The sequence below is a fragment of the Microtus pennsylvanicus genome, chromosome 7, assembly GCF_037038515.1.
Source record: "Microtus pennsylvanicus isolate mMicPen1 chromosome 7, mMicPen1.hap1, whole genome shotgun sequence".
Taxonomy (NCBI): Eukaryota; Metazoa; Chordata; class Mammalia; order Rodentia; family Cricetidae; genus Microtus; species Microtus pennsylvanicus.
Genome location: NC_134585.1, coordinates 22,206,037 through 22,219,549, shown reverse-complemented (window position 1 = coordinate 22,219,549; position 13,513 = coordinate 22,206,037). Strand labels below are relative to the sequence as shown.

General features: G+C 50.8%; 1 protein-coding gene across 2 annotated transcripts; it reads left to right on the top strand.

The window, feature by feature from the left end:
• On the top strand, nucleotides 1–8,964 carry Tysnd1 (trypsin like peroxisomal matrix peptidase 1). Of its 2 annotated transcripts, XM_075980157.1 has the most exons (4): nucleotides 115–1,483; nucleotides 3,006–3,136; nucleotides 4,219–4,404; nucleotides 8,202–8,964. In XM_075980157.1, the coding sequence occupies exons 1-4, from the start codon at nucleotides 315–317 to the stop codon at nucleotides 8,417–8,419; spliced, it is 1,704 nt and encodes a 567-aa protein (XP_075836272.1). In that variant the 5' UTR covers nucleotides 115–314; the 3' UTR covers nucleotides 8,420–8,964. The 2 variants fall into 2 exon arrangements, with proteins under 2 accessions (XP_075836273.1, XP_075836272.1); XM_075980158.1 differs by lacking the exons at nucleotides 4,219–4,404; nucleotides 8,202–8,964 and having other exon boundaries at nucleotides 1–1,483; nucleotides 2,957–3,094.
• The last annotated feature ends 4,549 nt before the right edge of the window (nucleotides 8,965–13,513 follow it).

Sequence of the window (13,513 nt, the reverse complement as noted above, 5' to 3'; positions counted from 1 at the left end):
TGGGGATCACTAATATGCCGTTCAAGTATGAAATTCGACCAGGGAGTGACGCCCTCGTTGGTCTCCCTGTGATGCTGTAAGTCTGCACCCAGGACGTTCCTAAGAACCCCTTTCCCAAGGGCCCCAGGTTGGTTGGATATACCAGAGGGCGGGGAAAGGATAAGCCTCAGTAGCCAATCGGTACTCGGCGTCATGCCCAGCCAATAGGAGCGGTCGTTTGGGGCTTAGCCAATCGGGTCGACGAGGAGACCTGAGTCAGTGCTTGCGCCGGTCGCTCTGAGGTGACAGCCGTTGTGCGACATCTTGGGGAAGACATGGGGCGGCAGTGGGGACCCTCCATGAAGGTGGCGGAGCAGGCGGGCTGTGTGGTGAGCGCCTCGCGGGCCGGGCAGTCCGACATAGGCTCGTGGAGTTGCAGCGGGGTGATCCTGAGCCGCAATCCAGGCCTTGTGCTGTGTCACGGGGGCATCTTCACCCCCTTCCTGAGGACGGGCAGCGCGGCGCTGACCCAGACGGGTGCCACTTTTCTACCCGGTGACAGTTGCAGCGATGACCTGCGCCTGCACGTGCAGTGGAGATCCACGGCTGCCAGCCCCGCCGGTCGCGCAGAGCAGGAGCTCCAGGGGCTGTGTACGCCTCAGTGTGCAAGCGTGGGCCTCGAACCCAGTGCCACCGGCCGGGCCCGGGCAAAGCCTCTCCAGCCCCCGCGGCCCGCGCAGCTACTACTGCTGATCAGCTGCCCTGCTTTCCGCTCCCACTTCGCACGACTCTTCGGGGCCGAAGCGGCCGAACAATGGCACTTCGTGAGCTCGGCGCCCGACGATGCGGTGTCGGAGGAAGAGGAGGAGGACCAGCTGCGCGCGCTCGGCTGGTTCGCGCTACTGCGGGTGCGATCGGGTGCGGCGGCGGAGGAGAGGCGGGGGCCGGCTGTGGCCGTGGCGCCGCTGGGGACCGTGGCCAAGGGCGCCCCGCTGCTGGCTTGCGGCTCTCCGTTCGGCGCCTTCTGCCCGGACATCTTTCTGAACACGCTGAGCCGCGGCGTGCTCAGCAACGCTGTGGGACCGCTACTGCTCACCGATGCGCGCTGCCTGCCGGGCACGGAAGGCGGCGGAGTGTTCGCGGCTCGGCCCGCGGGCGCGCTGGTGGCGCTAGTGGCCGCGCCTCTCTGCTGGAAGGCCCGCGAGTGGGTGGGCCTCACGTTGCTTTGCGCCGCCGCCCCGCTGCTCCAGGTCGCTCGCTCCGCGCTGACTCGCCTGGATCCGGGCTCCGCCTCCCTGGCGCCGCTGCTGCCACCCGAGGTGGGCTCCCCGTGGGGCCCGCCCCTGAGAGACTTCGGACCCCCGTGGGCAGCTGCGGCCGTGCTGGTGGAGTGTGGTACTGTGTGGGGTTCTGGAGTGGCCGTGGCGCCTCGCCTGGTGGTGACTTGCCGGCACGTGGCTCCCCGGGAAGCAACCAGGGTCCTGGTGCGCTCGACCATCCCCAAGTAAGACCCAGGGCTGCCTCCCCTCACCAGGTACCAATGTGGAGGCCATGTGGAACAATCTTAGTCCTGTAGAGACTGTTAGAGACCTCGGTTCATTTTGACACTGTGAGGATCTCCAGATCCGGGTCTCCCAGTGGGCCCCCATGGAACTTGAGCAATCTGCTAGGCACAAGCTGGGTGTCTTTGAGCCCCTCAACTAGCCTGAAACAGGGCAGCTCTTCTGTCTCTTAGCTTTGCAGTCCAGGCCCCGTTAAAGCCCTTTGACCAGGGAACACATACCATAAAGACTTAAACCCCATACGACTACAGTGTAAGTGGTAAATGAAGATCCCGAGGTGATGGGATGGCCCTATGCCGTGAGGTCTCCCTTAGAGTCACCAGGGCTGCCCTGCCACCTGAAGATGAGGGTTATCCTAATGAAAACGAGCTTAGGCCAGTGCAGATGGCTGTGTTCTGAACAGTCTGAGTGACCCCAGAGCGCAGCTATGCGGGGACTTCTCACTGTCGCCTTACTCCCTCTGTAGAGAGAAGCACCTTTACCCCCGTTTCTCGCTCTGGCAGTGAGCCAGTGGCCTTGGTCTCCTGGCACGCTTTTCTATGATCCTAGTTCCTCTGTAGCCCCAGGTGCAGAACTGAGGACTGAGTAGCACCTTGGCTTTAAGCCTGGCCCTTGCCTAACAGCCCAGGCCTTTCTGAACACTTGAGGTTAGCCTTGTGTGCTTTGCCAGAGTCCCCACAGGTGGCAAACCGAACAGCCATGATTTCATAGTGAAAACGGAGGATGGCTAGTACTGTGTCCCCCTTGACTGCTGATCTTAAGGAACTTGCTAGGCTTTTCTGAAAGCAGCAGGGTAGGTTGAACTAAGGTACCCTGGTGTCTGGTCTACACGCTGAGTTGCTGAGTTCCAGGACAGCTAGGGCTATGCAGAGAGACCTTGCCTCAACAAACAAATAAACAAACAAAAGACAGTCCCCGCCCCCATTCCTGCCCATCAATGAGTATAGAATCCTGGTAGGTTTGCCCTGGCTTCTTATTTGCTCTGTGACCTTTTGGAAGGTTGCTCATCCTCTCTGAGCCTCAGTTGTACCATTTAAAGGGAATAATGCCAGTGCCTTGTTTGTAGGTTTAAGACGACAACAGCCACAAGCGTCAACAAGGCCTGGTCACAGCACTCCCTAGGTATCCGGTGCTTGTTATGGCAAGGCATAAGCAGTGCATAGAAGCGCACTACAGTTTGTAAAGCACATCTGCTTAGGGTTTCAGGGCTGGCATCAATGTTCATTATGCTCTGATTTCAATTCATAACTTTTTTAAAAAAAATAAGACAGAATCCCGTTATGTAGCTCTGGCTAGCCTGGAACTCACAGAGATCCACCTGCCTCTGCCTCCCAAGTGCTAGGGTTAAAGGTGTGTGCCACTGAAACTAGCCCATCCCTTGACTTTTATTGTCTCTCATATTGCTCTCTCCCCAGTGCTAAGGCATCAGAAGGCTAGCTTGTCACTTGTTTCCTGTGTCCCCAGGAATGTGGCAATCTGGGGACGAGTGGTGTTTGCCACTCAGGAGACCTCTCCATATGACATAGCAGTGGTGAGCCTGGAAGAGGACCTGGACGGTGTCCCCACGCTTGTCCCCACCGAGCACTTCCATGAAGGTAAAGGCAGAGTCCAATGTGGTGGGGGACCCGGCCGGACTCCAGGGGGTCAGCGTTGACACTAACCATGCCAGACCCGGCAGCCAGCTAGCTCCTTTTCCCGTTCCTGCTAAGCAAAGGAGTTGGGAGCTTCAGTGGAGTTTTGGGGGTCTTACTGTAGACTTCCTGTGTATCAAGACACCCCAAGTGCTGAACTGAATGGATACCCTATTGAGGGTCTGCAATAGTGTGGGATGGGGTTCTGGGCCTTGGGAGCCCCAGTGGCATGATTTAGGTGAAAGTCTACATAAGTATAGATGTATGTCGTCCTTCCTTTATTTTATATATTTTGAGACAGGGTCTTAGGTAACCCAACTGTCCATACACATACCATATGGTCAAGGATAACCCTGAACTTCTGATCCTCCTGCCTTTTCCTCCTAAGTTCTATTACAAGTGTATGATGTCACACCTTGTTTATGGGGTCCTGGGAGCCAACCCAGGGTTTGTGCATGCATGCTAGGCAAGCGTTCCACCAGCTGACTTGCATCTCCAGTCCCAATTATTCCATTTCACATGGTGACAAAAGAGGTAGGTCCTCTGGGCTAGCAGCTCTGTCACTGGTGTCCTTAGATCCTCAACTGCACCCTGTCTCAGTTTGCACCTTAGTCAATTGGGTCTGTCGCTCCTGGCGTGGTGAGGACTGGGCGTGACGTGCCTGTGAGGCACAAGCCTGTGGGGGAAGAAGATGGAGTTACCTTATGGCTGCTGTTACCATGTCTTCACTAAGAGATTTGGTCCCAGAGAGAAATAAATGTTGAGTACACATATGAGCTAGGTGACAACAGCCTCCAAAGTGACTACCCCGTTTGGTGAGGGAGTTAGGACTGGAGGTCTGCCTGATGCCCCAGAGTAGTGGGTGGACCCATGCGACTGGGAACACAAAGAATTCCGCATCTCCCTGCAGGGTTCATGAGGAAGGTGCCCAGGAATGTGGGAGGGGGTGAACAGGCGCTCAAAGGGGAGAGGACTAGACCTTTGGAAAGGGTGGGGAAGTGTCATAGAATGGAGGTCCCCAGCTTCTCTCCTTCCCTGTCTGGCAGGTGAGCCTGTCAGTGTGGTGGGCTTTGGTGTCTTTGGCCAGGCCTGTGGGCCCTCGGTGACCTCGGGCATCCTGTCGGCCGTGGTGCATGTGGATGACACCCCAGTGATGCTACAGACCACGTGTGCCGTGCATGGTGGCTCCAGTGGAGGACCCCTCTTCTCCACGCGCTCAGGGGACCTCTTGGGTAACTAGTTCCTTTCACTCCCAATATCCTTGTTGCCAGAGCCTTGATCCTGCCGGTGATACCCTGCATCCATCTTGGGAGACCCTTCTAGGATGATGGTGGGCCTTGTTTCCAGAGTTAGCTCATGTTTTCAGCTAATCTGCTGCTGAGCTGGGAGCGGGGCAGAGCTAGCTAGGGGGGCAGAGCTAGCTAGGGGGGCAGAGCTGTGCTCCTCTCCTGGTCCTGGCCACTGCTGTGACCTTAGGTAAGTCACTAAATTCCATTTAGTCTATGAAATTTAGGAGCTGGGTTAGTCATGGGGGAGGGGGGGTGTCACAAACTCAAAAGTCTGCAGAGCTGGGCTTGTGAAATAGTGAATGAGATCATGAAGATCACAGGATAGAGGGCTAGGCAGGGATAAATGGACAGATACTACTTAACAGATTGACTTCAAAGCCAATTGATGACCCAGGATGTCTCAAGAAGAGAGGAACCCTTTTACCGTGTGTGTGGTTGTCCAGACCTTGTTTTGCTTTAAGACAGGGTCTCCTGTTGCCTGAGATGGCCTCGAAAGTAATGTACAGCCAAGGATGGCCTTGAACTCCTAATTCTCTTTCTTGTACCTCCTAAATACTGGGATTGCAGGTGTACACCAGTTTTTAAGCTTTGGTGATGAAGTTGGGATTTTTTTAAGTCAGAGTTGGACGAGCATTTGATGTGTAGCACCAAACACACCAATGAAGGAGCAAAACTGTCGTAGACTGTTTTTTTTTGTTTTTTTTTTTTTTTTTTTGGTTTTTCGAGACAGGGTTTCTCTGTAGCTTTAGAGGTTGTCCTGGAACTAGCTCTTGTTGACCAGGCTGGCCTCGAACTCACAGAGATTCACCTACCTCTGCCACCCGGGTGCTGGGATTAAAGGTGTGGGCCACCACCGCCCGGCTAGACTGTTATTCTAAAGTGTGTTACTTTGTTTATACTCTGGAACATTTGTTTCAGGATGCAAAGATGTGTTTGATTAGATAAGATTCACCTGTGGTCAGGAGGTTGCGCCAGCAATTAGCTTACTGGAAGTGGTAGGGAGGAACTGGGTGGAAAAGGGTTTTTAAGGAGGGCCAAAGAGAAGCACAGGGCTTGCGGAGGGACTTGAGGTGAGCTCCTTGCTGTTCAGCTTCTCCAAGGAGCAGGATTCCACCTCAGCCTTTGAGTCCTGAGTTCTTTAGAGGGACAGAGATTTTTGTTAAGTTCCCTTCCTAGCTTTGCAAGAGTCGGTGCCTGAGAGAGCAGAATCCCCATAGGCTGCGGCTCTCATGGTCTAACCCCTGCCAATTGCAGCAGAGTCTCAGTTGGCCAATTCAGACTGGGTTAAAAGGCAGTCACAGTTTAAAACGAGGACAACACAAAAGCACCAAACTGGAGTCTGTTTTGGTAGCACAGCAAACAGCCCCCGCGTGGTGCCTCCCTGGCTGTCCTGCATATGCTAGTCGCTGCTGCTTTTTACCTTATTCTAGCTCCCGTCTCCTCCAGTGACAAACCTTACTCTTGGCAGTCTGTATGCATGCTCTCATTTGAAGTTCTAGCCTACAATTAGAATTTAAATCTACCCCCTCGTGAGCCACGACTCCAGCAGGTGTCTCAACACTTGTGTGCAAGTTCTTTTTTCTTCTTCAAGACCAGTCTCACTCTTAGCTCAAGCTGGCCCTCACTCGCTGTGAAGCCTAGGTAGATCTCGAACTCAGAGCTGTCCTTCTGACCTAGCCCTTTGAATGCTGGAGTTGCAGCCATGAGCCATCACAGCCAACCTTATTTTTTTTTTCAGCTGAATCTTTTTTTTTTTTTTTTTAATTTAAGCTGGGTTGTGGTGGCGCACGCCTTTAATCTCAGCACTTGGGAGGCAGAGTAGATGGATCTCTGAGTTTGAGGCCAGCCTGGTCTACAGAGTGAGTTCTATGACAACCAGGGCTACACAGAGAAATCTTGTCGAAAGAAAGAAAGAAAGAAAGAAAGAAAGAAAGAAAGAAAGAAAGAAAGTGAGGATTATTTTATGTGTGTGAATGCCTTGCTTGCTTGCATGTATGTGTGTGCACCATGTGCATGCTGGTGGAGGTCAGAAGAGAGTATAAGATCCTGAACTAGAGTTAGTGTCCCCCATGTGGGTGCTGGGCATCAAACCCAGGTCCTTTGCAAGAACAAGTGCTCTTAACATCTCTCCATCCCTTTTACAGTGATTTTAAAGTTATTTATTACTGTTTTGTGTGTGTGTGTGTGTGTGTGTGTGTGTGTGTGTGTGTGTGTGTATGTATCAGATGCAGGTGTGCTGTGGCACAAGCATAGAAGTCCAGGTAGTTCTCCGGAGTAGAATTTCTCCTTCCATCAACGGCTCCAGGTGTCAGACTCAGGTCACCAGGCTTGCAGGGCTGGCACCTTGACCTGCTGAGCTAGCTCAGCTCCCTGATTTTTGCATTATAGTGCCTGGCTGATAATGGGCATGGTGGTATACTCCCAGCACTAGAGGCATGAGGACTAGAAACCAGTGTCCAGTGAAGCCTAGATGTGGTGGTGCATAGCCTTAATCTCAGCATTCAGAAGGCAGAGGTAGAAGGACCTTCGTGAGTTCAAGGCCAGCTTGGTTGTAACTTTTTTCTTTTGATGACAGACGATATTAATGTGGAGGAGGGCAGCGGCGTGAAGGTACACAGTGCGTCTGTATTTAGATAGTAACACACAGGAGCACCAGTATTGAGTTGAGCCTTTTGTAATGATAAAGGGATTTCTTTTAAATGTTTTTTTTTAGATTTGTCTATTATTTTGTGTGTATGAATATTTTTCCTGCATGTGTATCTGTGCACCATGAACATGCCCGGTGCTCACGAAGGTCAGAAAAGGCTTTCAGGTCCCTTGGTACTGGAGCTACATTGGTTGTGAACTGCCATTGTGGGTGCTGGAACTCAAACCTGGGTCCTCTGCAAGAGGAACAAATGCTTTTATCCACTGAGCAGTCTCTTTAACCCTTAAAATGCTCTTTAAAAAAAAAAAACAAAAAGCTCCTGAGGCTTCTTGCTCGGAGTTTGTGGGGCTGTGGTACACACCACGATCAAAAACAACATGGGAGGGGGGGCCTGCCTTGCTTACACTCACTACACATCACATTACTTCCATCACGGAAGGCAGTCAGGACAAGAGCTCCAACGGGGCAGGATCCTGGAGGCAGGAGCTGATGCAGAGACCATGGAGAAGTGCTGCTTCCGGGCTCGCTCTCCATGGCTTGCTCAGCTTGTTCTCTTAGAGCCCCTCGTATCACGGGCCAGGGGTGCCCCACCCACAGTGAGCTGGCCTTCCCGCATCAATCAAGAAAAGCCGCCACAGGCCCATGTGTTAGGGGCATTTTCTTAACTGAGGTTCGCTTTTCCAAAATGACCTAGTTTGTGTCAAGTGGACATAAAGCTAGCCAGCAGAGCAGGCCAGAGCAGTGTGAGTCTGGCTCACTTGTTGCCTTTGGTTCATTTACTTGTTGTTTTCAGGGCCTCTGCACAGGCTGTGGGAACACACACTGAATCCCGCCCTTTGGGGCGGGAGAGAAAGCTGACCAAAGGCGTGAGTTAGGCTGTTTTATATGGATGGTGTGAGAGAGAGAGCGTGACCAGTGGTGGGTGAGGTATGAGGAGCGGAAGCCATGGCAGGAAGCTCAGCACCTGTCACGGGGCAGGGAGGGGGATCCAAACGCCCAGAGGGTCCCCAAGATTTCCTCAGGGAGAAGGTCCTCCCTGTGCCATGGACACCCCATCCGCTGTTTCATGTCCCCATTGCTCTCACCCCCACAGGCATCGTTGCCAGCAACACTCGGGACAACAACACGGGTGCCACCTACCCACACCTGAACTTCAGCATTCCCGTAACAGTGCTCCAGCCAGCCCTGAAGCAGTACAGCCAAACTGGTGACCTGGGTGCTCTCCGAGAGCTGGACCATGCCACTGAACCAGTCAGGGTGGTGTGGCGGCTGCAGCGGCCCCTGCCTGAAGCCCTGCGGAGCAAGCTCTGAGACCGTCCCTCTTCTGGGACAAGGTGGACCACTTTATGGCTGTGAGGAGTGGATGGATGTGGCCACTGTGACATCTCAGTCACCTGCCAGGGCACACCCCAAGCCATTCCTCATCTGTACCCACTGACTGCCCGGGAGCAAAGTGCTGTGCAACTCGTCGACTTGGGGGTGCTTTCTTGAGCCCATCTCTTCTGTTTCCCAGAACGAGGCTCGGCATTGTCATTGTGCCTTCTGGGGATTGTAGTCCATAGGGCAGATGCTGCAGATAGGGCAGTCCAACCTCATTCCACCCCCTATCCCTGTTTGGCATCTGACAACCCCTGTACCCAGCAGGTAGAGGCCTCTGCTTGGAAGTCCAGAGTCCCAGTGGCCAATAACAGGAGTGCCTTCCCATTGCCACACCAGTACGTAGGCAAATCCCCGAAAGCCACCTAGGCCTTTACTCTGACACAGTGCCTTCATTTTCTAGTCCAGAGCCTGGGACTCGGGGTCTTATAGGTGGTGTGTGTGAAGGGGGCTGAAGAATAAACACTTTGAATGGTCTTGTTTCTGTATACCAGCTGCTTTTCCTTAAAAGAATAGTGGGGAACAGGCCAGCACCTGACAAAGAAACACGTTCCTGTGCTGTGCTTCCCAGCAGGTTCCACTGCTCTGTGCTTAGTCTGCCGGCCAGGCCCCAAACCACATTCATCCATGCCCCCCGGGGTGTGGAAAGTGCTGGTCTGGCAGCAGGTGTATGCAGAACGCCCTCAGTGTGCAGAGGTTCACCATGAGCCCCAGGTGTGGATGGAGTGGGAGGGCTGAGGGTATGGCCTGGCGGTGGATTACTTCCCTGGTGTGTCGGACCTCGGATTTGGATCCCATCCCCTACAACACACACACACACAAAAGTGACTGGGGGCTGCAAACGTGGCGCAGTTGGCAGAAAACTTGCCTAAAATTCAGAACTTGGCAGGCAGAGGCAGAAGGTCTCCGTTTGAGGCCAGCCTAGTTTACATAGCTAGCTCCGGACCAGACCAGTTAGGGCTACACAGTGAGACCCTGTCTCTGTTGAAAACAGACACAAGCGTGTGCACATGCACATACACATACACAAAATGATCTTAAAATAGGATATTTTCCGCATTCTGTTCACCAATCCTTCCTGCTGCTTCAGTAACCCAGAGGTTCACAGAGAGTCCTTTGTCAAGTGGTGAACTCTGACAGATGATTGTGAGTCACCTTGTAGGTGATGGGAATTGAACCTAGGTCCTCTGGAAGAATGGTCAGTGCTTTTAACTGCTGAACCAATTCTCCAGCATATATATATATATATATATATATATATATATATATATATATATTTATATATTTATTTATTTTTTGGGGACAGGGTTTCTCTGTGTAACCCTGGCTGTCCTGGAACTTGCTCTGTAGATCAGACTGGGCTCAAACTTAGAAATCCCCCTGCCTCTGCCTCTCAAGTGCTGGAATTAAAGTCATGGGTCACCATCACCTGGCCATATCTTAATTATAACAACAACAAAAAATTGTCTCTAGTAGGATGTGGTGGTGAATATCTTTAGTCCCAGCACTTGGAAGGCAGAAGCAGGTGGATCTTATGAGTTCAAGGCTAGCTTGGTGTACCTAGTGAGTTCCAGAATAGCCAGAGCTATGTAGAAAGACCCCATCTCAAAAAAAAAAAAAAATGTATCTTGTATCCCAGGCTGGCCTTGAACTCACTGTGTAGCCAATACCTTACACTTCTGATCATGCTGTTTCTACCTCCTGAGTGCTGGCTTTACAAGCCTGCACCATCTCTTATGCCTGACTGATCCCATATTCACTCAGCAGTTTCCCTAGACTTCCCTGTGAGGTAGGGTTAAGGCAGCCATGGCCCAAAGGCTCTCTGCACCATACCTAGGCAATGGTTTCTCTTTGGAGGCCCTGGAGGCTTGAAGAAGATAAAGACTCCTACATCTCTGACTATGATCTGTGCCCCATGTATAGAGAACTGGAAGGTGCAACCTGAGCTTGTGGACAGATAAGATGAAGGCATTTTTAGGAGGACACTAAGTTCTCTTTCAGCTGGAGGTGATTCCACGCACCATTGTTTCCTAGATAAGATTGGTCACATGTCCCCACATCAAGAGCAGTGGACATGAAAGTTCTCTTTATAATTAAAAATTATGTAAATGTGTGTTTTGCCAGTGTGCATGTTTGTACACCACATCATGTGCCCAGAGCTCTCAGAGGCCAGAAGAGGGCATCAGATCCCCGTGAAACTGGAATTACAGAGTGTTGTGAGCTGTCAAGTTGGTGCTGGGATTTGAACTTGGATTCTCAGGAAGAGTAGTGGCCATTGCTCTTAACCACTTATGGAGACCCAAAAATGTGAGTCTATTCCACCTTGTCTGAAAGTCAGAGAGTTTGAGCTTATTTTTGCTCTCTCCAAGTTGTTAACAACAGGTGTGGCGACACACGAGCTTCTGGCCTAGGGTGTGGTTAATTAGTATTTTGAGTGTTGAAGTAGATCTGCTCCACTGGGACCAAAGGTCAGAGAACTCAAGTCCATTCCTTGTGTCATGCTAACAAAGTCTGTTTCCCACTCCCCTTTTGGAGTGAAAGCCTGTGGAAGAATAAATGAAGCAAATTCAGTATTTACTGAATGTCCCTCCCGATGCTGTTCTATTTCTGTCTCTTATTTCTCCTATATCTCTGTTCCTTTTGCCTAATAATTCTAATCCTCACGCTCCTACCCTGGAATATAAGAGTTTTGTCGAAACTGGTTTTCAACACCACTGAACTATCTCTCCTGAAATCCTGTTTTCACACACACACACACACACACACACACATGGTAGTCTTCACAGGGTAGTCTTGGGCAAGCTAGTAAAAAATATCTTTAATCTGTTATATCACAAACATCTGGGTGCCAGGCACAGTGTTGAAATGCTTCATAGGAATTATTTTTTCTCGTCCTCCCGCCCCCCACTCTCTCTCTTGATACAGAGTCTCGCTATGTAGCTCTGAGTGTCTTGGAACTCACTTATGTAGACCAAGCTGGCCTTGAACTGACAAGAGATACACCTCCCTCTGGGAGTGCTGGGATGAAAGATGTAAGCCAAGAAAGATCTCTCTAGACTCCTAAGGCAATATAGGCCATTGAAGTTGCCCTTGGTGGCCTCCCAGAACTTGAAGGTGTGTGATCCTGTTGCTGAAGATGGTACACACTTTGGACACAGGGCTTGGAGGAATCAGCAGGAACTGACCTCGAAGCCTCTCTGAGGACCAGCTCTCATAGTCCTGGAAGGTGCCAGGCAAGATGTCAGAGGAGGAAAGTAACCAGTCGTCCTACAGATCCCAGCAGCAACCGGCAAAGCAAGATGTCCCCAGTGGTGTAACAGTGGCACTTCTTGTGCTACAGTCAAACAACTGTGGCATGGACTCTGGAGGAGAACCCACTACCACCATTTTCCTAAACCAGTATCATTTCTTATCGAGAGCTGCCGATTACCAGCCGCAGCACTCCCTCGGGGCCCAGAAAAAGACTTCTACTACAAGCGAAAGCTGGCTCGTGAATGGGATCTGAGGGGTAGAACTGACTGACTCAGGCACATTTTTCCTGCATGTTTATTTCTTGGGGGAAGACGAAAGAAGGGAGATAAAGAAACATAAGGGCATAAGGCATATAAGGGTAAAAAGGGGTGATCTCCACAAACTTTCCAGTTTATATAGGCATGCAGACAAGTTAACAATCCCGTAGGTGGTGACAATAGTATCAGGCATGCATTTTTACAGAGTCACAGGAAACCGGTGCACCTGGCAAGGAGGCACCTTACTTCTCAGAGCGGGTGTGGCTGCGAATTTCCCCTGAGGCTGGGAACACAGTGTTGGTAACTATACTAACCTGTGGGCTTGATTTGCATTAGCATCTGGCTGGTTGAGTTAATCTTCCAGGGGACTTTGCTTTTGACTCCAGCAGGGTGCCCCGGTGAGGGTTTTTCTCTTTAAAGCTAGTTTTAGTGACCCAGACCTTTTTCCTGTATAAACAGTTTATTTCCTGGGCTATGATCCTATGTTAGTTGAAATCAAGGTAAAGGCTAATATAGAAATTAGTAGCCTGTTAGTCAGAGCAGAAGACCAGTAGATCACACCTTCGTGAGTCTGCTGTTAGAGCAGACATGTTACCTCCCGTATGAGGCTCCTTTCTTATCAGAGAGTACTGTCAATAAAGAATGTGTGGGGGACTATTTTTTAAAATTGTTTTTATAGAGCTATACATTTTTCTCCGTTCATCTCTTCCTCTCCCCTCCCCTTCTATCTCTGTGGGGGACTATTTTTATATAGATTTTGGCTATGAGAACTCACGCCATACCTTCATGGTATCGGGGGAGGTATCCGGTCACCCTACAGGAAAAGTCAGGTTTATACACTGCTGGGATACTATGGAAGGGAGAATTGCCATGATTTCCCAAGATTTCTACAGAATTTACAAGACTTATCCAAAGAACAGGTGTCCCCATAGCTCTGCAAAAATGGGTTCCCCAGGTGGAATGTCCGTATACACTTTCCGTGGAAAGTCCAGTAAATCTGTCAACTGTCTACTTACTGTATAATACTTGTGGGCTCACCACAATTTCTGTCTTCTTCTAAATACTTATCCTTATATCCACAGAGAAATATAGCTTTCACCATCAAAATATAGTTTCCCATCAAAGAAACCTTTCCCCCGCAGCAATCTAGAAGCAATCTGGAGGCTATTAGGCTATTACAGGAAGCCACAACCGTCAAAAGGCAAAGAAAAACTCACCATGGAGTTCTGGCACCAGCTAGACACACCTGCAGCACAACCTCTGCACCTAAGGCTCAGGGAACATGAAGAAGAAGGAAGGGGATGATTGTGAGAGCCAGAGGACCGAGATGCTTGCTGTGAGAGCGTGTCTTCGAGACACGATGCCACCGTGAAACAAAGGCCGTGTAATGCCTATAGTGGTCAACATGGCAGTGTGGACACGGGGTATCTCACAAGGCCCCATCTCTACAGTAAGAGCGAAGAGTCCAAGAATAAAAATATAGAAATATAGATTCCAGAAATAAGATTGTAGAAATAAA

Coding starts and splice junctions, on each gene's coding strand:
- Tysnd1 (XM_075980157.1), top strand. CDS start 315: ATGGGGCGGCAGTGGGGACCCTCCATGAAGGTGGCGGAGCAGGCGGGC. Junction 1,484..3,005: donor GTGCGCTCGACCATCCCCAA/GTAAGACCCAGG, acceptor CTGTGTCCCCAG/GAATGTGGCAATCTGGGGAC. Junction 3,137..4,218: donor CACCGAGCACTTCCATGAAG/GTAAAGGCAGAG, acceptor CCTGTCTGGCAG/GTGAGCCTGTCAGTGTGGTG.